Source organism: Puma concolor, chromosome B4 (genome assembly GCF_028749965.1).
Source record: "Puma concolor isolate L17-30 chromosome B4, mPumCon1.1.hap2, whole genome shotgun sequence".
NCBI classification, from domain to species: Eukaryota; Metazoa; Chordata; class Mammalia; order Carnivora; family Felidae; genus Puma; species Puma concolor.
The window spans coordinates 11,464,238-11,489,348 of NC_141673.1; the positions used below are offsets into that span (position 1 = coordinate 11,464,238).

Here is a 25,111-nt window from a genome sequence, read left to right on the forward strand (position 1 = left end):
TTTCGTTAAGGAATATTTCAAACATAGACAAAAGTAGAGAGAATCGTATAATAAATATTACCCTATGAAATCATCACCAAGCTCCCATAATGATCAATTCAATCTTGTTTCACCTGTACGTCCATTCAGTTCTCCCACCCGCAGCTTATTTAAAAACAGATTCCAAACTTCATGTAATTGGATCTGTAAATATTTCAGTATGTGCCCCTGAAACACAGGGACCCTCTGTTTTCAATAGAACCACAATATCGTCATCACACTGGAAAATAATGAAAATAATGAACACAGTAGCATCGTCACACCCCAAGAATCAAACTTTTGCCTTGGCCTTGGCTACCACTATATCCCCAGACCTAGAATAAGTCTACTGGCATACAGTAGGTGTCTAATAAACAGAGGCAGGAAAAAAAATCAATGCTTCTCTCTCTTTGCTTCCAGTGTCTCAAACAAAACAATGCACTGAGAGTTTCAGCATCTCGGAAGCTTTCTCTGGTTCGAGCCGTCTACTCTGCACACGTTTTCATGTTAACTTACTTTTGGCTTGAATATTGCTCTTCAATACACTTTATAGACCTAGAGGTAGAGGGATGGGGCCAACTGGGGAAGGAGAAGAGCCTCAAAACATTCAACAAATATCCTCTGTTCCCCAATTGAATGCTTGACCCCAGGTAAGTCACTGGGATCCAGTGGTGACTAACACGCCATTGAATAGAATAATTCAAAGTTCACATAGAAGAAGGGAGACCTAATCACAACCAGATCCTATGAAAGAGAAAACATCGGGGAGAAATGTGGCTTTACTAGAGGTGAGACCATATGGAGGCCCCTGTTACCAAATTCAGGTGATGCTGGCAGGGAAGTGAGGCACAGATCAGCGGAACAGCCCAAGAGAGCAGGACTAGGTCAACATATTCACAGGAATCCAATATGGCGCAGAGATGGTATTTCAGTTCAGTTGGAAAATGAAGAATTGTTCAATTAATGAAACTTGAAAAGCTCTCTTTTGCAAAAAAGTTGAAACCTCATCTGACATCACATACATGAATAGCCGCTGGATGGATTGAAGAGCTAACATCCAAAAATACACTACAACAATAAATATCTTGTGAGAAAATGTGGAAGATGACAGGGTCAGTCTCAGTGCATAAGAAAACAAGAAAGTTGTACATAAAAAGACATCCTACCCCCCCCCCAACATTACTTGGTAGCCACAGAGCCCCCTCACAAAGTCAATATGAAAATAAGGAATTCAAGTCTAAAACCACTTGCCATATTGCAATGTATACAAATACCGGATCGAAAAATAATACTAGCACCTATGGCTGGAGTGGATGCGGGGAAAGAGACTCGTGAAGTTGTTGGAGGAAAGGCGACAAGTTACAGCACTGTTGGAAAGCGATCTGGCAACATCGGCCTGAAATAAAAAATACAGATACCCTTCCGCTGAGCAATCCCGCCCCTGGGGATCTAGTCCATCAAAATAAAAACACCGGGTGAGCGGATGTATGTAGAAGGGTGTGTGCTTCAAGACCGCTTACAGGCTCAGGGTGCGGGGAGAGGACAGGAAATAAGGAGAATGCCTGCCAGTAAAAGACTGGATGAAGAAATGATCACGATTCCTCACTGTGAAATACAACAGTACCATGAAAAGAATGAATTAGGGCTGTTGCAGCTGACGCAGACAGAGCCTCACGGGGGTTGTTGTTTGGCTGATAAAGCAAGATGCAGAAGGGGTGCCTCCTATGGCCCCACTTTGCGACAAGGTGGCCAAGCCCCACAAGTGCGCGTGCACAGGACTAGACGAAGGCATGTGTTTGTGTGTGAACATTAGCCGCAGGTATATTCTGTTCACGGTTGTGTGAACATGTAGAAACACACAGGTTGTTGGGGCGCCTGGGTGGCTCAGTCGGTTGGGCATCCGACTCCCCATCTTGAGTTAGGTCGTGATCTCACGGTTCGTGAGATCGAGCCCCACATCGGGCTGGGCACTGACAGCTCAGAGCCTGCTTGGCATTCTGTCTCTCCCTCTCTGCCTGCCCCTCCCCAACTAGTGCGCGCTCTGAATGAAGGAAGGAAGGAATGAATACACATTAAAAAAGAAAAGAAAAGGGGCGCCTGGGTGGCGCAGTCGGTTAAGCGTCCGACTTCAGCCAGGTCACGATCTCGCGGTCCGTGAGTTCGAGCCCCGCGTCGGGCTCTGGGCTGATGGCTCGGAGCCTGGAGCCTGTTTCCGATTCTGTGTCTCCCTCTCTCTCTGCCCCTCCCCTGTTCATGCTCTGTCTCTCTCTGTCCCAAAAATAAATAAACGTTGAAAAAAAATTTTTTTTTAAATAAAAAATAATAAAAAATAAATTAACCCATACCATACTGTACTGGGGGAGTCATGTTATTTTTCCCATTTCCAAGCTAAAGACAGCGAGGCTGTGAGTGAGGAAGCACCTTCCCCAAGGTCCCTGGGATTCAACCCAGTCTTCTAGCTCCAGACTCCGGGTTCTTTCCACTACCCCATTCAGTGTGGCCTCCACAGCTGAGTGGAGGCAGGGGCAGGCCTAGGTGAGAGGCCAGAAAGAAGGCGTTCCCATCACTGACACAGGGCAGGGGAGGGACAGTCGACCCGCAGGACCTCTCCGCACTCTGGGGCCCTCATTACTACGGGCAGAAACTTTACAGACAGGCAGAGCGCCGTGTGCAAACCATGGTGAATCTGCCATTTGCTGGCAGTTTGGCCTGACACGTTCACATCCCTGAGCCTCAGTGTCCCCAAGGTTCCCGCGATATTAGAGGACAAAGAGGCGGGCACACAACAGGCAATCAGCAAATAGGAGGCTCTACCGCACGAGAGCCTGAGGGCTGGAATCTTGCTTCTATCACTTATTGGCTGAGTCACCTTGGGCAAGCGGCTTGACCTCTCTGTGCCCCGGATTCCCCATCTGTAAAATGAGAACCATAACCGAACTTCTCTGGAGGCCTTGCTGTGAGGATCCCGCGAGTTCACACGATGTGAAGCCCCACCCGGCACACAGGCCACGCTCAACAAAGGTGGGGGCTGGGTGGTCAACGGGACTCCCCCGCCACGGAAAAACATATGCTATTATCACTCCTGCCCCTCTCCTCTCTCCTCCCACCCACCCCCACCCCGTTTATCAACAAACACATATGGAGAGCCTGTTTCGTGCCAAACTCTGTGCGATGCAAAGGACACAGTGGTGGGCACGAGGGACAAGGATCCAGCCTCTCGGGACTCAGGACTTCTCAGGAAAAGACGAGAAACAGCATCTGCAGCACAAGGACATGAGGCGCCAGGGCAGGTGGCTCAGAAGAGCCTGGCCAGGACACTGAGCTTAGCCTGGTCTGGGGGCACGGCTACAGCCCAGCTTCCGGATGCAGTCCCGTGTCCCTCTGGGAGACAGTCCCTCTATCCAAACGGGCCCTTGGAGTGAGCTGGGGTGTTATCACGCAGTGAGTTACCTGGCTCAGATAACAGGCTGCCCACATTCTGACCATCCCTACAAGGAGCCAGGTCAGCCACACTTAGAGAATCGGTGGCATGTTTGGCAGGGTATAATAGCAAGTCGTTCGTAATTAAAACTTACCAAGGGGGAGACACACACTCAAGCATCGTGATGGCAACAGCTCCATAAAGCCACCATGATGCCCATTTTACAGATAAGCACACAGAGGCGGAGAGGTAGAATAACCTGTCTCAAGCTCACATAGCGCATGAGGGAGGGTGGAGCTGGGACTCCTAGCCCTTGGCCCTCGAGCCACCAGGGCGTAGCAGCAGCCCGTCGGTGCTCCCCACATTCTGGTCTTTGGGTCGATGTCTCAGTATGATGCCAGCTCCTCCTTCCCTTACATCCAAGGCCTAGAGAAGGAACTCTGCCAGGCGCAGAACGCGTTGCTCTTGAGTCATTCTTGGGTGTGGTTAGTGCCCCTCTAAGCCTGCAGGTTCGGAAGTCCCGCCGGAAAGGCAGGACAGTCAGCTCTGGGACTGCCATTCAGTTGGAAAAAGAGGCAAATGTCACCTCCTCCATGAAGCCTTCCCTCGCTGTCGCTTCCCATGCTGTGCTCCTGTCCCACCACGGACTTCCCTCCAGCACTCCGCATTCGGTCACTGGTTCCTGCCAACGAAGGACCCGGTCTTGTTCCCCTTTGTATCGATCGCACAGAGCTGTCACCTAGTAAGTGCTGTGCGTGATTCAAGGCCCTCCCTGACCTGGCCCACCTCCCCTTCCAGCCTGATCTCTGCCAGTTCCTCCAGGCACTTTGGCAAAACAGAATGACCTGCAGCATCTGATTGCAATTAACCAATTTATAATCAATTACATAGTGTCGGCCTCCTGGGCATGTGTGATCCCGGGGACGGGGACCAGGCCAGTCTGGACACCCAGTAGGGGTTCAACCCATTCTTTTCTTAGACAACGTAGTTTTTAACACGTAGTTTGCAAAAATCACAAAAACCTCTTCCGTTAAAAATAATTAAGGGGCGCCTGCGCGGCTCAGTGGGTTAAGCCTCTGACTTCGGCTCAGGTCACAGTCTCACAGTTCGTGGGTTCGAGCCCTGCACGGAGCCTGCTCGGGACTCTCTCTCCCTCTCTCTCTGTCCCTCCCTCCCCCACCCTCTCAAAACTAACTAAATAAATAAGCTTTTTTAAAAAAAGATTTGGAGATTGACTTTCTAAATCTTTTTTTCTTTTGAAGTTTGTATTTTTTCAACACATTGGTGTTGAGTGGGCGTTTCACATCCCCTGTCTTTGGACCTCCCGAAAACTTTGCCTGGCCCTCTCTGCTCCTCACCTTCCACTCACCCTTCAAGACCCAGCCCAGCAGCCACCAACTTCTGATGCCCATGCTGAATGTCCTTGCCCTCTTGGTGGTGCCCGCGTGGCCACCTCCGCCTTCCATCCACACCAAACTGACTGCCACCGGCAGGCCTCTCCACCACCCCTGCCCCCCGCCTCCACTCGACTGAGCAGGGACCACGTCTTTTTCATTTTTGTGTTCGAGTCAAAGCACGTAACGCCCAACGGCAGCTCAACGTGGAGCTAATGTTTATTTAGGGCTTACCGTGGAGGCGGGGCTGGAAGCACTTTTTTATTTCATTTCGTTATCAGACTAGCACCTCGAGGCAGGCAACTCTGCCCCATTTTCCAGACCGGCCGGCTGAGACTCGGGAGCGTCTGATCGGTCGCTCGAGGCCACGCTGCCGGGAGGCCTGAACCTGGGCCCCCCCGCTCCCTGCCGACCGGCCGTGTCTGTCCTGCCCTGACTCTCAGTCTCCACGGCCCCTCCTTCTTGAACTGCCTGAAATCTGCACGGAGAGGAGTGCCTTCCCTTGTCCTTGCAGCTTCGTCACCTCTCCAAGTTCTACTTTGCTCCTGAACCTTGGAAGACCACCCCCACCCCCACCCCCCGCCTCCCAGAAACCTCCAGCATCTTCTCCTGAAGATACAGTTGGCTTCCCCGTGCACAGTTCCAGGCCAGCTCTTCCGGGATACTCCCATTTCCTGCCTCCTCTTGCGGGCTGGGGTTTCCGCTTCTCTCCCTACTGGCCCAGGGGGGTCATTTTTGGTGAGCACCTGCTATGTGCCGGACGCTGTGAGAGAGGCAGGGGGAATAATAATAACGTGACCAGACCCCGACCCTTACACTATAACCCAGAAAATAAATGGCAGGGTGAACTTTGCCAAGGTGGGGGGTGGGGGTGGCTGTTAAGGGTTAAGGAGAAAATTCAGCAGGTAAAGAATGGACAGTGACAGAGGAAGGGCAGGCGAGCATCTCTATCGGGTGGTCAGTTGGGCCTCTGAGCAGACAGCTTCGGGAAGGAGGGATTGAATCAGCCGCCAGGAGACCGGCATCCCAGACACCAAAACTGTGACGCAAAGGCCCTGGGGTAGGCCTGGGGCCGTGGGATCCAGGCACGGGAGTCTGGTTTGACTGGAGGAGGGGAGGTTGGGAGGGAAATGGAAGACGAGGGGCCCCAGGGTGGCCGAACCTGGTCATGAAGGACACCCAGGATCCCTTCTCGGTCCCCTCCCAAACTCGCTCATCCACCCCTGGATTCCTTCTCCCTGAAAAGTCACCGGAAGTCACCTTTTCTGCCTGCCCTTCTGTCCTTTAACATTCGATTTCTTGCTTCGCCTCTGCATCTTTATGTGTCCTCTTTATTGTATTATTTTTTGTTCTACTCTGTAACTTTCTTATTGATTTTCTATCATAATATTCTTTACTGTGACTCAGTTCCTGGTGAAATCCCACACCAGCCGGGGGTTGGGGGTGGGGTGGGGCAGAGCTTTGGTGATTCAGAGCACAGAATGGGGCTGCGAGTCCCGGGTGTGCGCAAGCCACTTGTCTCGGGGAATTGTGGCCGTGGACACCTCCACGTGTGGATTTTCAGCTCCTGGTTCTCACCAGGCTCAGAAGGAACCACATCCCCCCATGACGAGCCGGGCTAACCCCACTCTGCCAGCCCCTCTGGCAGCAGACTCTTGGGGTTCCCTGAGGCTTTCTCAACTGTTCTCAGTGCTGCAAGGTAAGAAACCCCAAGTCTCCTAGCATCTCAATTCCTCCCGGCCCCATCGGGGCCTCTCTGGAGCACCTGTTCCAGCATGGGGCTCAACAGCTGTCCAGGCCAGAAGTCTCTGGTCACCGTGATGGCCTGTGTGGGACCAATAGAGCAGAGCAGGCCCGGGAGGAGCGGTGTGGACAAGCCAGGCCAGTGCTGCCTCCCCAAGTCTGACCCCGGGGGGTACTGCCTCCCCACCACATGCTCTCAGTCCTCCCATCGCACCTCGGGGACACCTTCACCTTTCCCACCCACCCCCACCTGCCGAGTGTCAGGGCCTTCTGGAGGCCTGCTCCGACTGTCTCCCAAATGCTTATATCTGGTCCCTGTTGCTTATCCCCCATAGCCTGAACCTTATTCACTCATTAAAAAAAAAAAAAATTCTCTGAGCACTTCAGGCACTTTCTAGGCATTGGGGAGCCTGGAATGAACAAGACCGATGAGGTCTGGTGGCCTGGGGGGGCGGCCAGCGGGGGTGGGGGAGAGACTTCAGATAATAAACAAGAAATGTCAAGTTGCAGCAAAGCGCTATGATGTAAACAAAACAGGCCGATGTCACACAGAGTGCCTTCCCTGGGCTTCCATAACGCGTGTCTTCATTTTGTCCCCTCCTTCCTTCATCAGATGGGCCTCGTGGACCTACTGTGTGCCGGCCATTAAACAGAAATTCCAAACCACAAGAGGAGAAGCACCGGGAGGCTGTGGGAGCTCACAGTAGGGGATGCCACACACCCCAGATCTTCCCTGGGCTGGACCACACTGCCCAGTCTCTTGGAATTAGCTGTCTGCTTGCCAGTCTCCCTGGTTTGGGTATTTTCCATCTCATCTGCCTCCCCAGCACCTCAGCTCATGGCCTGAAACAGAGAAGCTATGCATCTGGATGCATGCTTTTAGATTTTTAGACCAATAAAGTAACTTGTTCTTTATAGAGCACCTACTGTGTGCCGGGCACTGTTCTAAGTGTCGGAAATACAACGTGAACACAAAATCTCTGCCTTTGTGAGGCTTACTTCCGGGAGGGGGTGCGGGGGGCGGGGTAGAACGTAATCGAATGAATGATTTACAGTCCTAATTAATTAATGGCCACGAGGAGAAGAGAAAGGATAGGGGCAGGGAGTGCAGAGGCAATAGAATGTAGCAAAATCCCACCCGTGACCGAAGCAGGAGTCTCAGTTTCCCCACGCTTTGCCCCCCCACCCCCCTCCAGCCTGCTTCTCCCTCAGAGCGGCTGTCTCTATAACGCGCACCGATATTCATCAATTTTCTCCCCGATACCCCCAAGAATCTCCACTTCTTTCCATGCCCAATGTCACCACGGATCCAGGCCACCCCTGTCTATTGCTTGGAGCCCCACCACAACTGCCCTGCTGTCTCCTGCCCCACCAGCCTCCTCCGGGAGGCTCCTTACGCTCCAACCTCCTTTCCGAGGCCTCCAGGTTCTAAGCCTAAAACGTTTCCCCGCCACTGTCTTTAGATGGGCCATACTTAGCCTGAGTTCCCTAAAACTCGCCAATCGTCTTTTCCCACCCGTGTGTACTTTCAAACCTCGGCACGTGCCTGTTCCCCTTCAGCCTAGAAGGCTCTTCGCCTTCTCAGCCACCCCCGTCCTGGCCTAGCTAACTCTGATTCCTACATGTCAGCTTAAATGCCTTGTCCTCTGGGAGGATGTCCTTTCCCCCCCAGGTTGGGTTTCGTCTCCCTACTCCAAGGCCCGGTAGTCTCCATCTGCTACCATCCCCCTCACCTTTGATGTGGCTATTCCTTACCTGTCTGCTCCTCCCGCATATCTTCAGGTCCTTGGAGGAAGGGACCGTGTCTGCCTGCCCAACATCCTCGGGAAGTAATACAGTGCCTGACGCCTAGTAGGTGCTTGGTGTTTTGAACGAATAAATGAACAGGCGAATAAACTTTGGGACGTGGAGCCGGCAGAGCTTGAAGCAGTGCAAAGTATTCAAGCCTCTGCTGTTCCGGTCAACTGGCTATATGACCTTGGGACTTGATATGTGACCTCTCTGGGCCTCTTCTTACTCGCCCGTGGGATAAGGTAGTAATATGTATTTGTAGGGTTGTTGGGAAGGTAAGTGTAAGAATCTCTGTGAAAACAGCAAGCACCTAGAAGTCACTCCCTTAAATGCTCACCAAGTCGGATGAGAAGTCAACACACTTGGGTGTAATACCCTTATTCAGGAAGTCCGTATCTTGGGTCAAGGCACAGTGGTTCTGAAGCTCAGCCGCTGGACTTGACTCCCAGCTCTGCCACTCACTAACTGGGCGGCCTTAGGCCGGATACTTAACCTGCTACGTGTCCTCATCTGTAAAATGGGAACAAGGATCGTCCGTATCCCGCAGCGTTATTGTGGGATTCGGCCTCGACCGCTGTCTGGCCCGTTGGCTCTTGTTCCTGCTATTAACGTGTAATAGTGACAGCCACCCTGTAAGATTCCTCCACGATCCTCCTTGACAGATGAAGAGAGGCTTCCAGAAAGGTTAAGAGACTGCCCAAGGTCAAAACTGAGGAGAAGGCAGCTTTGTGCCTCCAGGCCAGGTCTGCTGTGCCCAAATCCCATGTGATTTCCACTCCATCAAAGAAGGAGCTCAAAATAGGCCTGTGGCATTTCAGCTAATTTCCTCTAAGCCCTTCCCAAGTAACCAACTGCAGGCACACAAAGCTGTTCCCCTCAGAGCACCCATTCAGCAGCTGCTAAGTGTGTGTGCCTGGTGGGTCCAAGCCATCGAATGGGACTCAACCAAGCCAGTTCTTCCCAGGCAGCCTCATCTGGGCCGCAGGGGTGGGTTCGGTCGGCAAGGGGGGCGGGGAGCAGAACCGGAGTTAGATCAAGGAAGCCAGAGACCAAACTGGATGTAAAAGTGGGGAGGAGAGGGAGGAAAGCCACGTTCACTGAGGGCCTACTGTGTCCCAGGCACATCACCTGTCTCCTACCATTTAATCCTCACCGTAATCACTCAGCCGTTGTTATCAAGCACCGGCCATGTACCAAGGCCTGCACACGAGGTCCCAGGACATCATGGTGAACCAGACACGGGCGCTGACCTCAAGGGCTCACAAGTCAGTGAGGGCGACGATGCAGGCCAAGTAAGCGCTAGAAATGGGATGAAGAAGCCCGGGCCCGGTGGCGGTGGCAGCGGTGAGAAGCAGGGAGAAGCCAGGAACAAGTTCAGAAAAGGAAGAGGCAGGTACCCGTGTGCTCATTTTATATACGGTAAAGCCAAGGCTCTAGGAAACCCACTTGTCTGGAGTGTGTTTGCAGCAGAGGCAACCCGTGGTCCCAGGCCTGTTCTGTCCCCAGAAGTCTGCTCCGTCCACACTGATAGGCCAAAGCTGTTACATTCCCCGAAGCCCCCTTTCCTTTTCTCCATGATTATCTGGCCAGGAGATTAATCAAATGCTGCAGATCTTCAGCTATGGTCAGTGGCTAAGATGTTAGCAGCCTCCGTGGACAAACAGAAGTTTCTGAAATGTGATGGGAGGGGAGAAGGAGGGCTCTACCTCCAGTGTGAAGGGACTTCTTGGATAGGTCAGAGGCAACCAAGGGGACAGGCAGGAGTGAGGGCAAGCTTCTCAGTCTCATGTGGCTTCAGACAAGCCTGTCTCCACTCCCCCCAAAAGACCCAGCCCATCTAAGAGGCCTTCTCGTCTGCCCTTCACTTTTGCCTTATGGGCCGGAGCCAAGAAAATCCCACACCTGAACCCCTGGCGGAACTTGCTAAGCTCCCTGCCCAGTGCATCAGCACTTCAGCCCCTCTCCCACCTCAATTCCCACCCCCGTCCTCACAGGACAAGACACAACACTGGAGAAATCTTCAGTCTGCAAATGTCTTGCTATACCCTCAAGGTACCTTAGCAGAGGTTGCCGAAACTGTGGTTCTGTTCTCTGGACACCAGGACCCTCTCCCGGGTGCCAGGAGCACACAATCGCCCCTCGTAAGGGTCCTTCCCTTCTGAGAAAGGACCAGAGAGTGAGAAAAGGAAGTTTTATGCAGGGTGGAGAAACAGGTTGTTTTTCTACATCAAAAAGTACGCACCGATTACCCCTGCAGACCAGCTCTCAGCTAAGGGAAAGAAGTTAGACAACACCAAAAAAAAAAAAAAAAAAGTCTGTTTTTAATCTAGTCATCTATCATATACTCTTTGGTAATCACCAAATCACCGAGAAATTGTGAGACAAATTATCTCAAGACAAAAACGGAGGGAAAGAGAAGAAAGTACGGAATAACCGAGTGAGGAAATTCAAACACCTCTAACCCCCAACGGACCCACCAGACTCACCCCTCTCTCTAGGGCGCTCCCCCCAAAAATGAAAAACAGGGCACCTACATCATGCCTCATGCGCTCTCACTTAACTCCGAAACTGATCAGAGAAAAATGTAATCAATATCAGCAGGAATCTGATGGGCTCCTTTCTCCAGGAGTCACATTAAGGAAAAGTTGCACATATAGGAATGAGAGGTAATGCTGTAATTAACCCAGCATAATGATTCTGCTGAGGAAGAGGGGAGGGCTGTGATGTGTTTCAGTGTTCACAGCAGGGAGATTTTTTATCTCTTCCAATCCAGTTTATGAATGACACGGAAACTTAGAAGGATTCCATTTCACCCACTTCCCCTGCAAACAGGTTTATCCTTGAGATGAAAATCACTGCCCAAGCCCCAGCTACCAGCCACCCTCTCGCACCCTTTTCCATGAATAATCTTTCCAAAATGTCTGCTTGTGGGAGCAGAGTCGGAATTTCACGGAAAACTACAGAGAAACACACACGGTGCACTGCACTCCCCGTTAGCCGGAAAGAGAGACAAAGAGACGGAGAGAGGAACGACTAAAAGGAGACGCGGCTAACGTGCCAGTAACAGAACACAAAACAAATCCCCCCAAGACAGCAAAGTGAAAACGACGATTGGAAAAACACAGATAGACAGTGTTTGTAATTACCCATCCAGGCTATATTTTCACCGCTTCCAGGCAGAGAAACGGCTGCTTGAAGTTTTGTGCCCATCTGATTGCGATGGGAGGGTTGTATTTGAAGCTCTGGGCACGTAGAGATGGAATGAGAAGGAGGCTGAGCTGGAAGAAACACCAAGGGGGGAGGGCAGGGGAGAGAGAGTGAGAGAGAGAGAGAGAGAGAGAGGGAGAGGGAGAGGGAGAGGGAGCAAGCTATCTCTAGCTACGCCTTCCTCCGAGCTCCGGGAGCCCAGAAGAGCGCTCATTTTAGGATTTGGGGAGAGGGGTAAAAAGAGGGAAGGCAGCCCCCGGCTCTGCCCCGGCCCTGCCGCCCCCGGAGGGAGGGAGGACTCCGGCCCGCGCCCCCCTCCTGGCGGGCCGCCCAGCGAGCCGGGGCGCGCGCGGAGCGGGCGGCGCAGGGAGCTGTCCAGTTCAGCACCACCCGGTAATGCAGTAGGTGGGAGCGCCTCCGCCGGGGGCCGAGCCGGCAGCGAGTGGGGGGGCAGGCGGGCGGCCCATCCTGCAGCAAGACGCCGGCTCCCTTGTTTCCAGGAGCTTTGCAGATAGGGGGAGGGAAACCCGCCTCGATTCTCCGGGAGAAACCCCCTCCCTCCCCCACTTCGCCAACACTACCCCCGCCACCAACAACAATAACCGCCGCCGCTGCTCGTCCTGCCGCCGCCGCCGCCGCCGCCGCCGCCGCCGCCGTGCCTGCCCGCCCTGCTGCCGCCGCCGCTGCCGCTGCCGGGGCAAAACCATGGAAGGCGAGACCCCCGCACCTGTTCAGCTGAGATCAAGGGCTTACAGAATACTGGGAAGTCTGGTCTGAAACGAAAGCGCCCGAGACACCCCCCCCCCCCCAAGGAAGAGAACTGGCGAAGCAAAGGATTTTCATGGCGCAGGCCGCAGAGCCGAGAACGAAGACGGAAGGTTGCATCCCGGCTTTTACAATCTCTAACTGTCTAGGTCCCGACCATGAGAGATTGTGTTGAGAATGCGGCTGTTCCCTGGTTCACTGTGGAAGCCATCTCCAAATTAGCTATCACATATGGAAACTGGAGACCAGAATTTTAGGAAAAGAGATTAAGGCATCTCACTTGGGGGGGTGGGGGGTGTCTTTTTATTTTTTTTTCCTCCTTTTTTTAAAAAAAAATTTTACTGCAACTGGAACAGTTTCTGATCTCAAAAGGCAAGCCTCTCTTCCCGTGTGATCTTTATAATTTACACTCTTTTCCGTGAGCTTTTCTTACCTCCCTGGTTTTATATCTCTCCATATTCTCTATTCACACACAGATCCATTATATTAGTAGTGGAATTATTTTTATTTTTTTGCTTTAGTACTCGCACCCTCACACACACTCTCCCGAGAACCAGAAGTCGGTTGGGTGTTTATATAATGAAGAATTATGGGGCTGTTTGATCGAGGTGTTCAAATGCTTTTAACCACCGTTGGTGCTTTCGCTGCCTTCAGTCTGATGACCATAGCTGTGGGAACCGACTATTGGCTCTACTCCAGAGGGGTTTGCAAGACCAAAAGTGTCAGTGAGAATGAAACCAGCAAAAAGAACGAGGAAGTTATGACCCATTCTGGATTATGGAGAACCTGCTGTCTAGAAGGTATTTGATTTCCCATCTCCTCCCCCTCGCCACCTCACCCCTCCCCTTTTCACTCCCCCTCCCCACCCTCCTCCAAATAAGTCCCCTTCACATTCCACCATTTTCTTACTTCACTCCTTCCTACCACAGATCAAGGTTGGTTGGGTTAGTTTCAGAGGAAAGAAAATCAATAAGCAAAAGCCATACTCAACTCTCAAGCCTCCACCACCACCCCCCCCTTCCCCTAAACCTCTTCATTGGAATGATCTGTGATGTGATGAAAACAACAAGAGATTGTCTTTTAAAGTCAAATGAGCTCTGCCTGCTTTGGAATCATTAGGATTTTCCATTTGGTGTAGCACTGCCATCTACAAGGGGGGGAAATAGCTGTTTCTGTCAACGCTGCTCCTCTTTTCGCAATGAAGAATTCAAAAATGTGCTTCCTTTCCCCCCTCCTCCTCCCCTTACTCCCCAAAAGTCCCAGGCACATCATCATCTGCAAATCTCCTTTTTTTTAAAAAAAAAAAAATCTGTTGTTTCTAAGAATCCTTATTTGGTAAATCCTAATTATTCCAGGATCGCAAGCTGAGTTCAAGAGCATTTCGTCATGTCTACGAACCCACACATATCTTTCGGGGCGCCTGGCTGCGTGTGTGTATGTGTGTGTTTTAACGTTTACAAAGTCCAAAAATACATACGTCTCTCACAGGAAACAAGCCCAAGTTCTCATAAACAGCAGTTCACTTGCGGGTTAGGCTGAGAACCGGTTCACTTCCACGCGGTGACATGTCTGTTATCCAGAAGGGAGTACGGTCAACATTGCAGCCAGCTTGAGCATCAGACATTGTGCAGAGAGGCCGGGAGAGAGAGGCGAGGGCTTGGGGAGCTTGAGGGAGGGAGTGGAGGGGGGGGCAGTGGACTGGGGGTGTCAGCTGTTTGCCTTGATCTTGCAGGGTCACTGAGACGCGTGTGCCTGTGCATGTGCTGTGGCCCAAGGGGTCCCCACCGTGAGAAGCCTGGGAGCTCGGGGTACCGCTAAAGGCATGTGCTTCTGAGCCACGTTCATAAGCACAGAAAAAACTCCTGCAGGTCATACAACCTGCATTTAGCAACAGACTTTAATACGAGGGACCGCATTTGAATGGCCATGTGTGTATATATACATACATAGAGATATCCGTATGTACAAGCTACAGCTACCCGTAGAAGGATGTGCACAGAGAGATACGTGTTTCTGCGTGGAGAGAAAGGCTTATGTGCTCTGCTTCTGACATGAACCAATACCGGAGGCCGTTTGAGGCAGCGCTGGGAAGCGGGGACTGCAGAATTGTTTGTTAAGCTCACCATGGGATGGTGATGCAAGGACTTGAAGCCAGGAGATGGGGGAGAAGAGAGGGAAACAGACAGCAGAGGGAGAAACTGATGTGGCCCCAGGGTCTAACCCAAACTGAGCCAAAGCCGCTCTTTGGGAAGCGATTATGTCTGGGAAAGAGCACCAGTTTCGTACCCCCCTCCCAACATTCTTGGTGCAAGCGGTTGAGTGATGGCTGAACATGTTTTGAATAGCTAAGTGACTTCATTGAGCGATGGTCTATTTGACGCATACTGCATTTGGTGCCCTTTCTCAATCCAAACCGCTGCCTTGAACATAGTCTGCAGGAGAGCTGTAGGCTGAATACTCTATGCTCTTCCCCAGCCAGAGAATCAATATCAGGAAATTAATAGGGACCGTTTTAAACACACCCGTCCTTAAAGAATGAAAAGCCTTTCGAGCAGCTTGTCATTAACAGTGGAAAGGCTTCCATTTAATTAAACATTTATGGCAGACTTTTATTCCAAAAGAGAAGAAAAGCAAAGTGAATGAGAGTTGCTTTAGGGAAATGATCATAGGAGCAATTTGCCTTCCTTGGATGTTAGTCGGATGGAGACAGGCAGCCAAGAAATTAGAGGAAAGACGGAATGTTATTTTAGGAGAAATATACTCAGAAATTGGTAAGTTGGTATAAACATACTTTCCTATCAGGGCTTTACTTGCAAATTCTTCATGTACTGGGATCTTTGAAACATTTTATAATTCCCAGAAGGCAAGTGGACTGGAGGTGGCTTTGGATCACTTGTGTATTAAAAGGCTTAAGTATTTTCATTTAAATTCCATGTGTTTGGTGTCTGCGTCCCCAAATGTGCCGCCCACCCCCCTCGCTTTCTCGCCACACGGCACCCCCCCCCCGAATCATCTCCCAGAAAGGGTTAGGATTACAACACCTCCCAAGGGTTGTGTGGTGCGCACCAGAGCTCTGGGTTTGGCCCTTCTCCCAGGCCTGGGGCCTCCGGGCAGTGAGGGGGGGCTGGGCCAGGCTCCCTCCAGGATGCTATTCCTTTTCCACTTGTGGCCAAGGCCCAGGCGGGAAGGGTGGGTGCTCCGGGTGGCCGGGGGGGGGGGGTGTGCAACCTCGCCTGCATTTTCCAACGCGTCCGTCCATATGGGGCTTCGCGGACCTGGGACTGCCCCCAGGAAGTCGGGCCTTGGCCACTTAGGAAGTGGCTGGAAGGTTTGAAGCCACCCACTTATTTTGGAAGAATGCACTGATTTCCACAGACTGGAAAAGCACTTATCTCTGCAGGTTAGCATAGATGGCTCTTGTGAGGTGTTTCTGTGCTCGCTTTTTGGAGCATTCAAAATAGGGTCAGCCTTTATGGAGATCCAGTTGTCGGCACTTTACATTTCCCCCAATCTATGTTTTTTGTGTGTGGAAACTTGGACCTTCAGGAAAGATTCCCCCGTCGCCTCTTTACTGTGTTTCCTGCCCATACCCCAAAAGTTTGTGAACAGACTTCAAATCTCCCCCAAGATGCTCCTGATGACTCCAGAGGGAAAGACAACCCCGTCTGCTTCTGATCTCTGCGGCTTTTCGGGTTTTCACTCGGGCTTTTTGTCTCCTGACGTGCTTTCCCCCTGCCATTCCCCCACCCCCCTTCCCTTCTTGATGAAAATAAGAATCAGCAAATATTTGCCTGCCTCCCTTGCTGCTTTTGAAGTGAATCAGTCTGCTGAAGAATGAGGAGACACAGGGCCACCTGTTAGGGGTAGACACACAGCGGGAGACAAGGGAGATCAAGATGTTACAACCTTTTAATTTTTTTTTCCCCTTGTGCAGGGTAAATAGGAGCGTCTGTGCGAACTTGAAATTCCTAGGGGACTGGGGTCTTTACTGGGATCGAGGGGGTGGGACAGCCTGTGCGTGGATACAGACAGGTGGAGCGTGATAGGAGAAGTCCTTGAACTTTTCAGGAAAGCTGCGCTAAGAGCCTCCAAATGGAGGGAGGGATTGGCCCTTTCAGGGAATATAGTTCAATAAAACCCATGACAGGACACTAAAACAGCTGCTCCGAGCGAGGTGTCTCTGGGCCGAGCGGTGGCTTGCTGCTCAGGATAGATATTAACCTCTGCTGTCACCGAAAGGAATCATGGTCTCCAGGGGCAGCAAGAAATTCACTCTGTGTTTATCCTCCCCTGCGCCTTCCTCGCCTTCCTCCCCTCTGTGCGGGGGGGGGGGCCCCCTGCGTCTCCCCCAGAGGATTTCCGGCCCTGCAGAGGAGGAACCAACAGCCGTGCAACGTGGTCTAGAGCAGAGACCGCCCTCCCTTCTCTCGCGCGCATCCCTTTCCTTGCTGTGAGGCAGCACAGAACTCTTTCTGTCTGGGCTGTTAACATTCTCTCTGCTGAATCTCTGAGCTCCTCTTCCATCCACGGCTCCTCCTGTCTTTGCTTCCACGTGCTGCCTGCTCACGGTGACTCTGCCACTCGTTCTACGTCCCTGCTCCCTTTGAGCAAGAAGTGTCTCGCTTTGCCCGAACTGGCTTTGCCCACCTCCCGGTCGCGTACCCTTTGCCCGGCCTGAGAGGTGGTGAGGGCTCCAGGCTGGGTTCAGCCATGGCTGCCTTGCTTCTCCAGAAGGAAAGTATGTATCTTTTATTTTAGGAAGGCCAACAGCCTTTCCCAGATCATCTTACTTTTTCGCGTGTCGGGCGAGCTGATTGTGGAAGTCGCTTCACACCCTGGACCCATCACTCCAGAATTCCCAAGTCAGATTCCCCGTTCGACTCTCCTTAGCGCTTTGCGCACAATGGGGGGGGGGGGGGGGCGCGCATAAACATAGTGATGGGTGGATTGATTCCGAAATCCTTAAGATTATTTAACTTCACTCAAACACCATAAGGACGTGTGACAGTCGAGTAATCGAGAAAGAAGGAGGCGAGGAAGTCAGGATGGTCTGTTTGTTCTTCCTGGTGCTTCTTTTTTACAAGAATAATAATGAGTCATGGAACTCATCATCACAAACTAAGAGGATTCAGAAGGAGTCCGTGTTTAAGGTCGTGCCGCTCCTAACTGGCCAACGGAAAATTGTCAGTAAACTCAGTCTCTGCAAGCAAGGGAAAAATAAATAAATAACCCATTGGTTTTCTTCCCTTTCCTGCTTTTAAAGTACATCCAAGCCCAGGTGGGTTGCAAGAAGCACCAGAAGAGACACTGTGGGTAGAGAGCAGGCATTAGGGACCGTCCCCATGTAGTTACCCCAGAATCTTCTATGCTTTAGCACACCTCCCCACCCAGTCCCCAGGATCCTGAGAACAGTCCCCGATGTCTTAGGTGCTGACCAGTTTTCCACAGGGCCAAGACCTAAGCATCCTCACCTGGGAAGGCAAACCTGAGTGCTTTACTGAGGCACAAACTCTGGAGCCCTTGTCCACCCGTGCTGCCCTTCCCGCCCCCGTGTCCCTCTACAGCTGAGCAGAACCAGGCACACAGGGGTGACACCACCCACCAAGGCCATGTGGACAGAGCCAGAACTTGAATCCAGGGCCCCGTTTCCACCCCGCAAGCCTCCAGAGGGCTCTATGCACATACCCTGGCCTACTGTGGCCCTATGCTCATATTCACTGCTAGCCCTGGGTTTTATTCTGTCTGTGTCCCTTGAAGTGTCCCCCAGCCAGGGCCCAGCCTGAGCCTGTTCTGGCCCACCGGACCCGCTCCTCGCAGCGTGACGGTTCTGCCATAATTCCCTCACTCCCGTGAGGCTGAGGGAACGCGACCCTGAGCTTCAGGCCAGACCCGCCACGCGCCTCTGTGGGTTTGCCCTTCCGGTTTGGAAGTCTGGAAGTGTCCTCAGCTTTATAGTTGCAAGCATCTTTCAGAAAATAGCAAACGTACGTCCCCTGTACATTTTCAGATGGAGCTTTGTGGCATGTCGCGTAGCTGAAAGACTTTCGCAGCCACTCGGGCCTGGGTTCGTTCCAAGCCCTGCAGCCGGCGAGATTCGGGGCACGGCATTTAACCTCTCCGAGCCTCAGTTTCCTTTTCTGTAAAAGGAAAGCAAAACAGCTTTCTCACAGGGCGGCTTCCCTGACCATCTTATTGGCGGTCAAGATCGACAAGCCCAACCTGAACCCCTCGTACAATCCTCCTTACTCCACCTCCTTTTCCTTTACGGAGTCCTTACCACCTTCTAGCACACTCCATAGTTTACTCGGGATAGTTGCCGTCTGTCTCCCCCGCCGGCCAGTCAGCTCCACGAGGGCAGGGATTTCTGTCTGGTTTGCTTGTTGCCGCAGCCACAGCGGTTACGACGTGCCCGACGTCAGCCCACCTTCGCTGGTGAATGAGCAAACCGCGACTGCCTGCTTAGCGGGGCGGGGATTCGGAGCCCGTGGTCCCTTCATACCGGCAAAGGATCGTTCTCGAACTGATCTACGGTGAGCGGTGGTGACAAAAGCATCCTCTTTCTGACGTTCCAGAAAATGGAGAACTCAACACAGAGGAGGGCGACAGGGAGCGAGGGGGAGAGAGACAAGGGAGGGTGGTGTTCCACATGCAAGGGACGAGAATAAGGGAAGGTAATAAAAAAGAGTTGGGAGAACAACCGAATGCCTGGGAAGGAAGTGCCGGGTGGTGAGCGTCCTCTAAATAGACGGTGGCCATGTTTTCCTGCCTCCACATCACCCACAGCGGCTGTCACCGAGATCCTTGGGGAGGGCTTCCCACGAGCGTTCGCTTTCAGGTCGGTGGGGAGGAGAAGGCACAAATCCAAACTAATAACACAAGAGATGTTTTAGACTATGCAAAATCCAATGGTTCCCTTTCGCCTCAGGTATGAGTATTTTGGCCAAAATACCCGTATTCAAGTGAAATACGCATTTAAAGCTTCTGGGTTGGTTGACAGTCACGGGTCAGGCAACTCCTTCACTCATTTATTTGTTAAACCTTTGCTGAAGTTCGGCAAAGGGCCAGGGGTTGGGCCAGGGGTTGAGGTGGTGCCTTCAGGGTCACGGCCCCCGATCCTCAGAGACCCTAATTCAAAGAATATATGTACAGGGGCGCCTGGGTGGCTCAGTCAGTTGGGCGTCCAACTTCGGCTCAGGTCACTATCTCACGGTCCGTGAGTTCGAGCCCCGCGTCGGGCTCTGTGCTGACGGCTCGGAGCCCGGAGCCTGCTTCCGATTCTGTGTCTCCCTCTCTCTCTCTGCCCCTCCCCCGTTCATGCTCTGTCTCTCTCTGTCTCCAAAATAAATAAACGTTAAAAAAAAATTTTTTTTAAATATATGTACATTACAACTAAGATAGTGCTCTCCAGGGAGGTCACATGGGGCTGTGAGTTTGCAATATTGAGGTGGGATCTAATCCGAGAAGGCTTCCCTGAGGAGGTGAGGTGAGAACGATTATCTGAAGGAGGACTAGGGGTTCATGGGGCGAAGAGAGGAAAAAAGATCATTCCAGTTCAGAGGGCGGCAAGTGCAGAGATCAGTGAGGAAGAACGAGACAGGGGCCTGGGTGAGGCCGGTGGCTGGGGGAGGGGGGGCAGGTAGAGAGTTTGGGGGGGCAGTGCTGGACGGTGTGGGGAGAGGGCTTCGGAGGTAGTTAGGACTCAAAGGTGCGAGGCCTTGTCAGTCTTGCAGAGTTTTGCTCTCTGACTTCTGGCTTCTTGCTTACAAGCTGTGTGACGCCGAGCTAGTGAATTCTTCTCCGTGCCTCCCTTGTGCCATCCACGTGGTGGAGGTGACAGTGCCTGCCCCTAAGGTTGTTGTGAGGTTTCGGGCTCCGTTCTCCTCTCTTCTCGGCGTGTTCCCCCCCCCCCCCCCCCCCGTCTCCATCCCAATGCCATCAAGGCCTCCAAACTTCCCGTGACAGCGCAGAGAAGGCCGGGAATAGATAATACTCCACTCCAATCAACTAAATTCAAAATACACTCAGTGGAGGTGTTGACGGCAGGTGCCAGCCCTGTGCCAACATAAGAAGGCAGTGGCGGGGTGCCTGGTGCCTGGGTGGCTCAGTCGGTTGGGAGGCCGGCTTCGGCTCAGGTCATGATCTCGTGGTCTGTGAGTTCCAGCCCCGCGTCAGGCTCCGGGCTGACAGCTCGGAGCCTGGAGCCTGCTTCGGATTCTGTGTCTCCCTCTCTCTCTGCCCCTCCCCTGCTTGCTCTCAATCTCTCTCTCTCTCCCTCTCTCTCCTTCTCTCTCAAAAATAAATTTAAAAAAAATTTTTTTAATTAAAAAAAGAAAAGAAAGCAGTGGTGAGCAAGCCCCCACCTGCCTGAGGGCCATCCCGGTGAGGCCCCGTGGGGGATCCTGAGGAACAGGCTATGTGACATGGCCCTGTTGCTGCCTTCGTCGCCCTCCCGCAAGTTCAGAGGGATTCCTGGCGCCCCTTACAATCAGTTAGGACCGTGGAGAATTTGCGCTGGAGTTTGAATGCGGCTCAGTCCTATGCAGCAGACTTTTGGAAAAAAGGAACGAGAGAGAAGAGGGATGTTAAGTGTGCTCCCCGACCCCCCAGAAATGCAGGTCGACCATTGTGCGATCGTGGCTCAGTCGCATGACCTCACGGCATCCCGGTCCTCTCTCCCGGCTACGAAAGGTGCCGTATTCTCCCGGTCCCGTCTTCCCTCGCTTCCCGGGCACCGTTAATTTACGAAGTGGACCATCCTCTTAAAAATAGCTTTTGGGGGCGGGGGGCGGGGGAGGGCAAATTTGATGGACACATCAATTGTCAAACGCGCTCTAATTTCAGAAAACTTGCAACCTGAATTACGTGCCTTCGAACCAAAGGAAGGTGGTGAGCTTTCTGGCCTGCGGGCAGGGTGCCGAGAGAGCCCAAGGGATTCTGCCCGCAGGCAGCTGGTGCCTGTCCCGTGACTCCGGGAGCAGCAGAGGGCGGAACAGTGTGGTCCTACCGACACCTTTCTCGACAAGGGAGAGGGCGATAGTTGATCTCTGCTCAGTAGCTGTTCCCGGAGCACTAGCGGTACGAGCTTTGAGGACAGAGTCAAAGGCTCAGTCTCTGCCCTCGGGGCACAGGGACTTCTCATCTGGCAGGGGAGACACAACTGTGAACACACGAAGATGACGGGACAGCAGGAAGCATAAGCACAGGGGATTCTGGGAGCGCAGAGACCGGGGAGGGGTGGATGCCGGGGGAGACCGGGTTCTGAAGGATGCGTAGGGGTGAGCAAGCTGGGGAGAGGGTGAGCACCTCAGACCGAGGGAAGGGCCGTGTGCAGAAACAGACGCCCGAGCCACCGTGCAGAGGGTCCCACGCGGCTGGAAGGTAGATGGCAAGGAGGGGTGAGTCTGGGAGGCGGTGGGACCGCCTTCCAGAGGGACAGAAATGGCTCACGGGGCGGTGTGTGTTTCCACCTGGGAGAAAGGGAGGCCCAGCAAGGCGGAAGCAAGGGTGGCAACCGGCTTGGCCCCCCAGTGAGCTCCCCGGAGGCTGAGTCTCTCACAGTGGGGGTGGCGGGGGGGGGGTGGGTGGCAGGCATCAGGGGCCAGAGGTGGTGAGCTCTCTCCCAGGAAAGGGAGTGAGCTCGTAAGTTGCGCGGAGCTGGTTGTAGTAAACAGAGAGAAGGGAGAAGATCCTAGGGAATGGGCAAAACAGGTGCATCGGGATCCGCCCCCCTTCTCTTTTGACTTCCGGGTGTAGCCCCTCCGGTGACAAAGATGCAGAAGTTCTCTGCTCAGATGTCACCCTTTCCCCTGGAGCCCGCAGTCCCATGAGCCTCTTTCCTTTCCCTTTTCCGCCTTTCACGTTGACTTTTTCCTTTTTAGCGTTCACCTGCCTGTGGTCCGTGTGCCCCTTTAGGGGCTGTATGCTCCGTGCCGGCGGGGCCGGGTCTGCCTTGGCACGGAGACAATGCTGAGGAGCCAGCGTTGGGTGAACAGCTAAGCGGCACCTGCCCTCCAGGAGCTCCCACTGAGGCAGGGACCTGGCTTCCAAAGAAAAACCCGGAGCATCCTCCAGACCGCGCTTTTCTCCTAGGCTCGGCTGGAACCACTTGGTGAAAGACCCGAGAAGAGGCAGGTGTCTCCCTGGCACCCTGCACCCCCCACCCCCACCCCCCCAGGGCAACAGCTTTGCCATAAATGAGCTTCAGGAAGCCGATAAGGCCACCGCCGGCCTTTTCTCTTAATCTAAATCCTGGTCCTTATCACCCGGCCCAGCGGTACTGACTTAGCAGCCCTGAGTCTGCCTCTGAGGAGTCACCACTCCTTTGCCTTCCTGACGCTGTATTTATTCACTCTTCCCTGAACTTGCTTGACCTTGAGTAGTCTTCCAGCTGCTAACAAGAGTGCCAAGGATTAGCTCTGAGATCCCAGGTACACGGTTGCTGTGGCCTCGTTGTATGGGGAATCAGCACCTTGCTTTGCTCTACAGCATCCACCGTGCAGTTTCGGTGCCAGCCTCTCTCTGCCCTGGCTGTGGGGCACAATCCACTGGTGACTGGCTGCTAGCCTTTCTTCCAGTCTTGCCCCGTTGCTTTCCTCTCTCGCTTTCTCTGCCTAAAGGATCATTCAGTCTTTTCTGTCACTTCTCTGCCCCCAGCCCTCTGTCTGTACGAGTCTTATCCCTCATCCTTCTTGAAGTCTCCCTAAGGTTGGAAACTCTTCTCCCCAGGTTTTCCTCCAACGTGTTTGGCAAAGAAGGTAACCCTGGCATCACGTCAACAGTAATGATAACATAAATAATAATAGCTGATCATTCGTGGCGTGCTTCCTTCGCGCTAAGCACTCTTTAGATGCTTTTCAGAGGCTAGCTCTTGCGTAACTTTCACAATTCTGAACGTACATGCGGTCATGCCCCTTATCTCCATCTTAAGAGGCTCAGAGAAGTTAAGTAACTCGCCCGAGGGCACACAGCAAGTCGCAGAGCTGGGATTCCAGCCCAAGTCTGTCCGTCCCCCAAACCAGTGCACAGCCTTCCTAGTGCGCTAATTGTTGTATTTCCCATCATCCCCTAGCCCCCAAGTTTACAAATAAATCTCTTGGAGAACTTGAACTCCATGCATGATGCAGTCTTCAGAACTTTGAAGCTTACATTAGGAATATGCTCCTTACACAGGGCAGAGTGGGGGGACGTGGAGGGACTGCCAGTTTCTTTTGGTGCTTTGAAGACAGAAGAATGCCTCAAAACGCATGGACATCGTGCTAGCTACAGCTTCTGGAGGGGGAAAGGGGTGAAAAAAATATATATATATTTATTTATTCCCTCTCCCCCACCCTGTGCCAGAAGGGCCTGTTCCCAACCACATTCCACCTGTCTCCGGGATTCAGCTAACTTGTCACTTCCCCGACACCTCAGCTGCCTCCCACTAGGTTACAACCCCTGCCTCTTTCCTTCCACAGCATCCACATGTGTCTCTAACACACTTTCCCTCTTCCCGTTGCTTGTTCCCAGTTCTGTCTCCGCTTCTAGACCATGAGTTCCCCGATCCTTTTCATCGACAAAATTCACTCGGTTACTATGTGCCAAGTTCCATCCCAGGCTCCAGATTTTAAAAAGGTGGAAAGACGGGGCCCCTGCCCTCCAGGAGCTTCTGCTCTAGTGGGGGATAGAGGGACACAAGCAGCCACGCTCCGGGTGGGGACCCTGCTCCAGGAAGAGGCGTGAGACAGCACGGAGTGTTCAGGGGAGCACAAGAGGTTTCTGGTATTGCTGGGAGCCAGGTGTGGGCGGGGAGGTAAGGGAAGGTATTAGTACCCGAGGGACAAGATTGGACAGAGCCCACATCGTGGAGGGACGGCTGTGCTGTGCAAAGAGCCCAGAGAGGAGAATGTCGGGAAGGGAAGGGACATGGTCAAACTCGCACTTTGGAAGGATCGTTCGGGAAGCAAAGATGGGGACGGGGCGGGGAGGACAGAGCGGAGACTCCAGGAAGGAGGGGACTGCATGGTCTGGGAAGTGATGAAGCAGCTGGCCCAGGGCAGGGGACTGACCCTAGAGGATCCACAGGACCTGGGGACTGTCGTTGTGTCAAGTAAGGTGTGACCGTGAGTGACCTTGTCTGAGTCGGTGCGAGCAAACAGGAGACATCTGCAGGGAGATGACGAGACCTTTCGTCTTGGATAGAGTGATTCCCACCTGTGTCCCCCTGGCCTCGCCCAGTGCCGGGCATATAGTAGGAGCTCAGTCAGTGTTTGTTGAATGAATGAATGGATGGATGGATGGATGACTATAGAAAAAGAACATAGAATGTAGCTTCGCGTCTGAGATTAGGATACATATTTAATCTCAGATTTTTCTCCCAGCACCATCGTAATCCCAGGATATTCCAGCCAGGCCTGGAGCTCCAGTCAGCTCTGGCATTTGTCGGCCTGGGTTCAAACCCCAAACCTATCACTTATCAGCGAGGTGACCTTGGATGAGGAGTGTCACCTCTCTGACTCGATTTTCTCATGTGTCAGTGGGAAACGTTGTATGTCACTCATGAGTTGGTCATGAGATTTTAGCAAAATGCTCGTGTAAAGTGCTCGGCGAGATGCTGATACATAGTAAGTGCCACTGTCCTTATCCGTAGTGTGGCGATTGTGGTCACCCTAGCAGTTGCAGTCGGTGGCCTGCCAGCGAGTTGTGTTTAGCCCTCGAATCTTCCGCAAACGAAGAACTTTCCTATAAAAATTCCTAGTCATGGCTTCACTTGGGAGAAAAACGAAACAAAACAAAT

At 52.7% G+C, this 25,111-nt stretch overlaps 1 protein-coding gene and 1 long non-coding RNA gene across 2 annotated transcripts in view; one reads left to right on the forward strand and one right to left on the reverse strand.

Annotated features, from left to right (window-relative positions):
* Positions 1 to 11,924, reverse strand: part of LOC147578913 (uncharacterized) — a 28,417-nt gene extending 16,493 nt beyond the window's left edge. The window contains exon 1 of the long non-coding RNA XR_015253335.1: positions 11,514 to 11,924. This is a non-coding gene — a long non-coding RNA (uncharacterized LOC147578913). The remainder of the gene's footprint in view (positions 1 to 11,513) is intronic.
* The window catches only part of CACNG2 (calcium voltage-gated channel auxiliary subunit gamma 2), a 107,937-nt gene continuing 94,546 nt past the window's right edge, over positions 11,721 to 25,111 (forward strand). Inside the window, exon 1 of the mRNA XM_086712375.1 lies at positions 11,721 to 13,139. Coding sequence (XP_086568501.1) covers positions 12,929 to 13,139 — 211 coding nt within the window. The 5' untranslated portion in view covers positions 11,721 to 12,928. The remainder of the gene's footprint in view (positions 13,140 to 25,111) is intronic.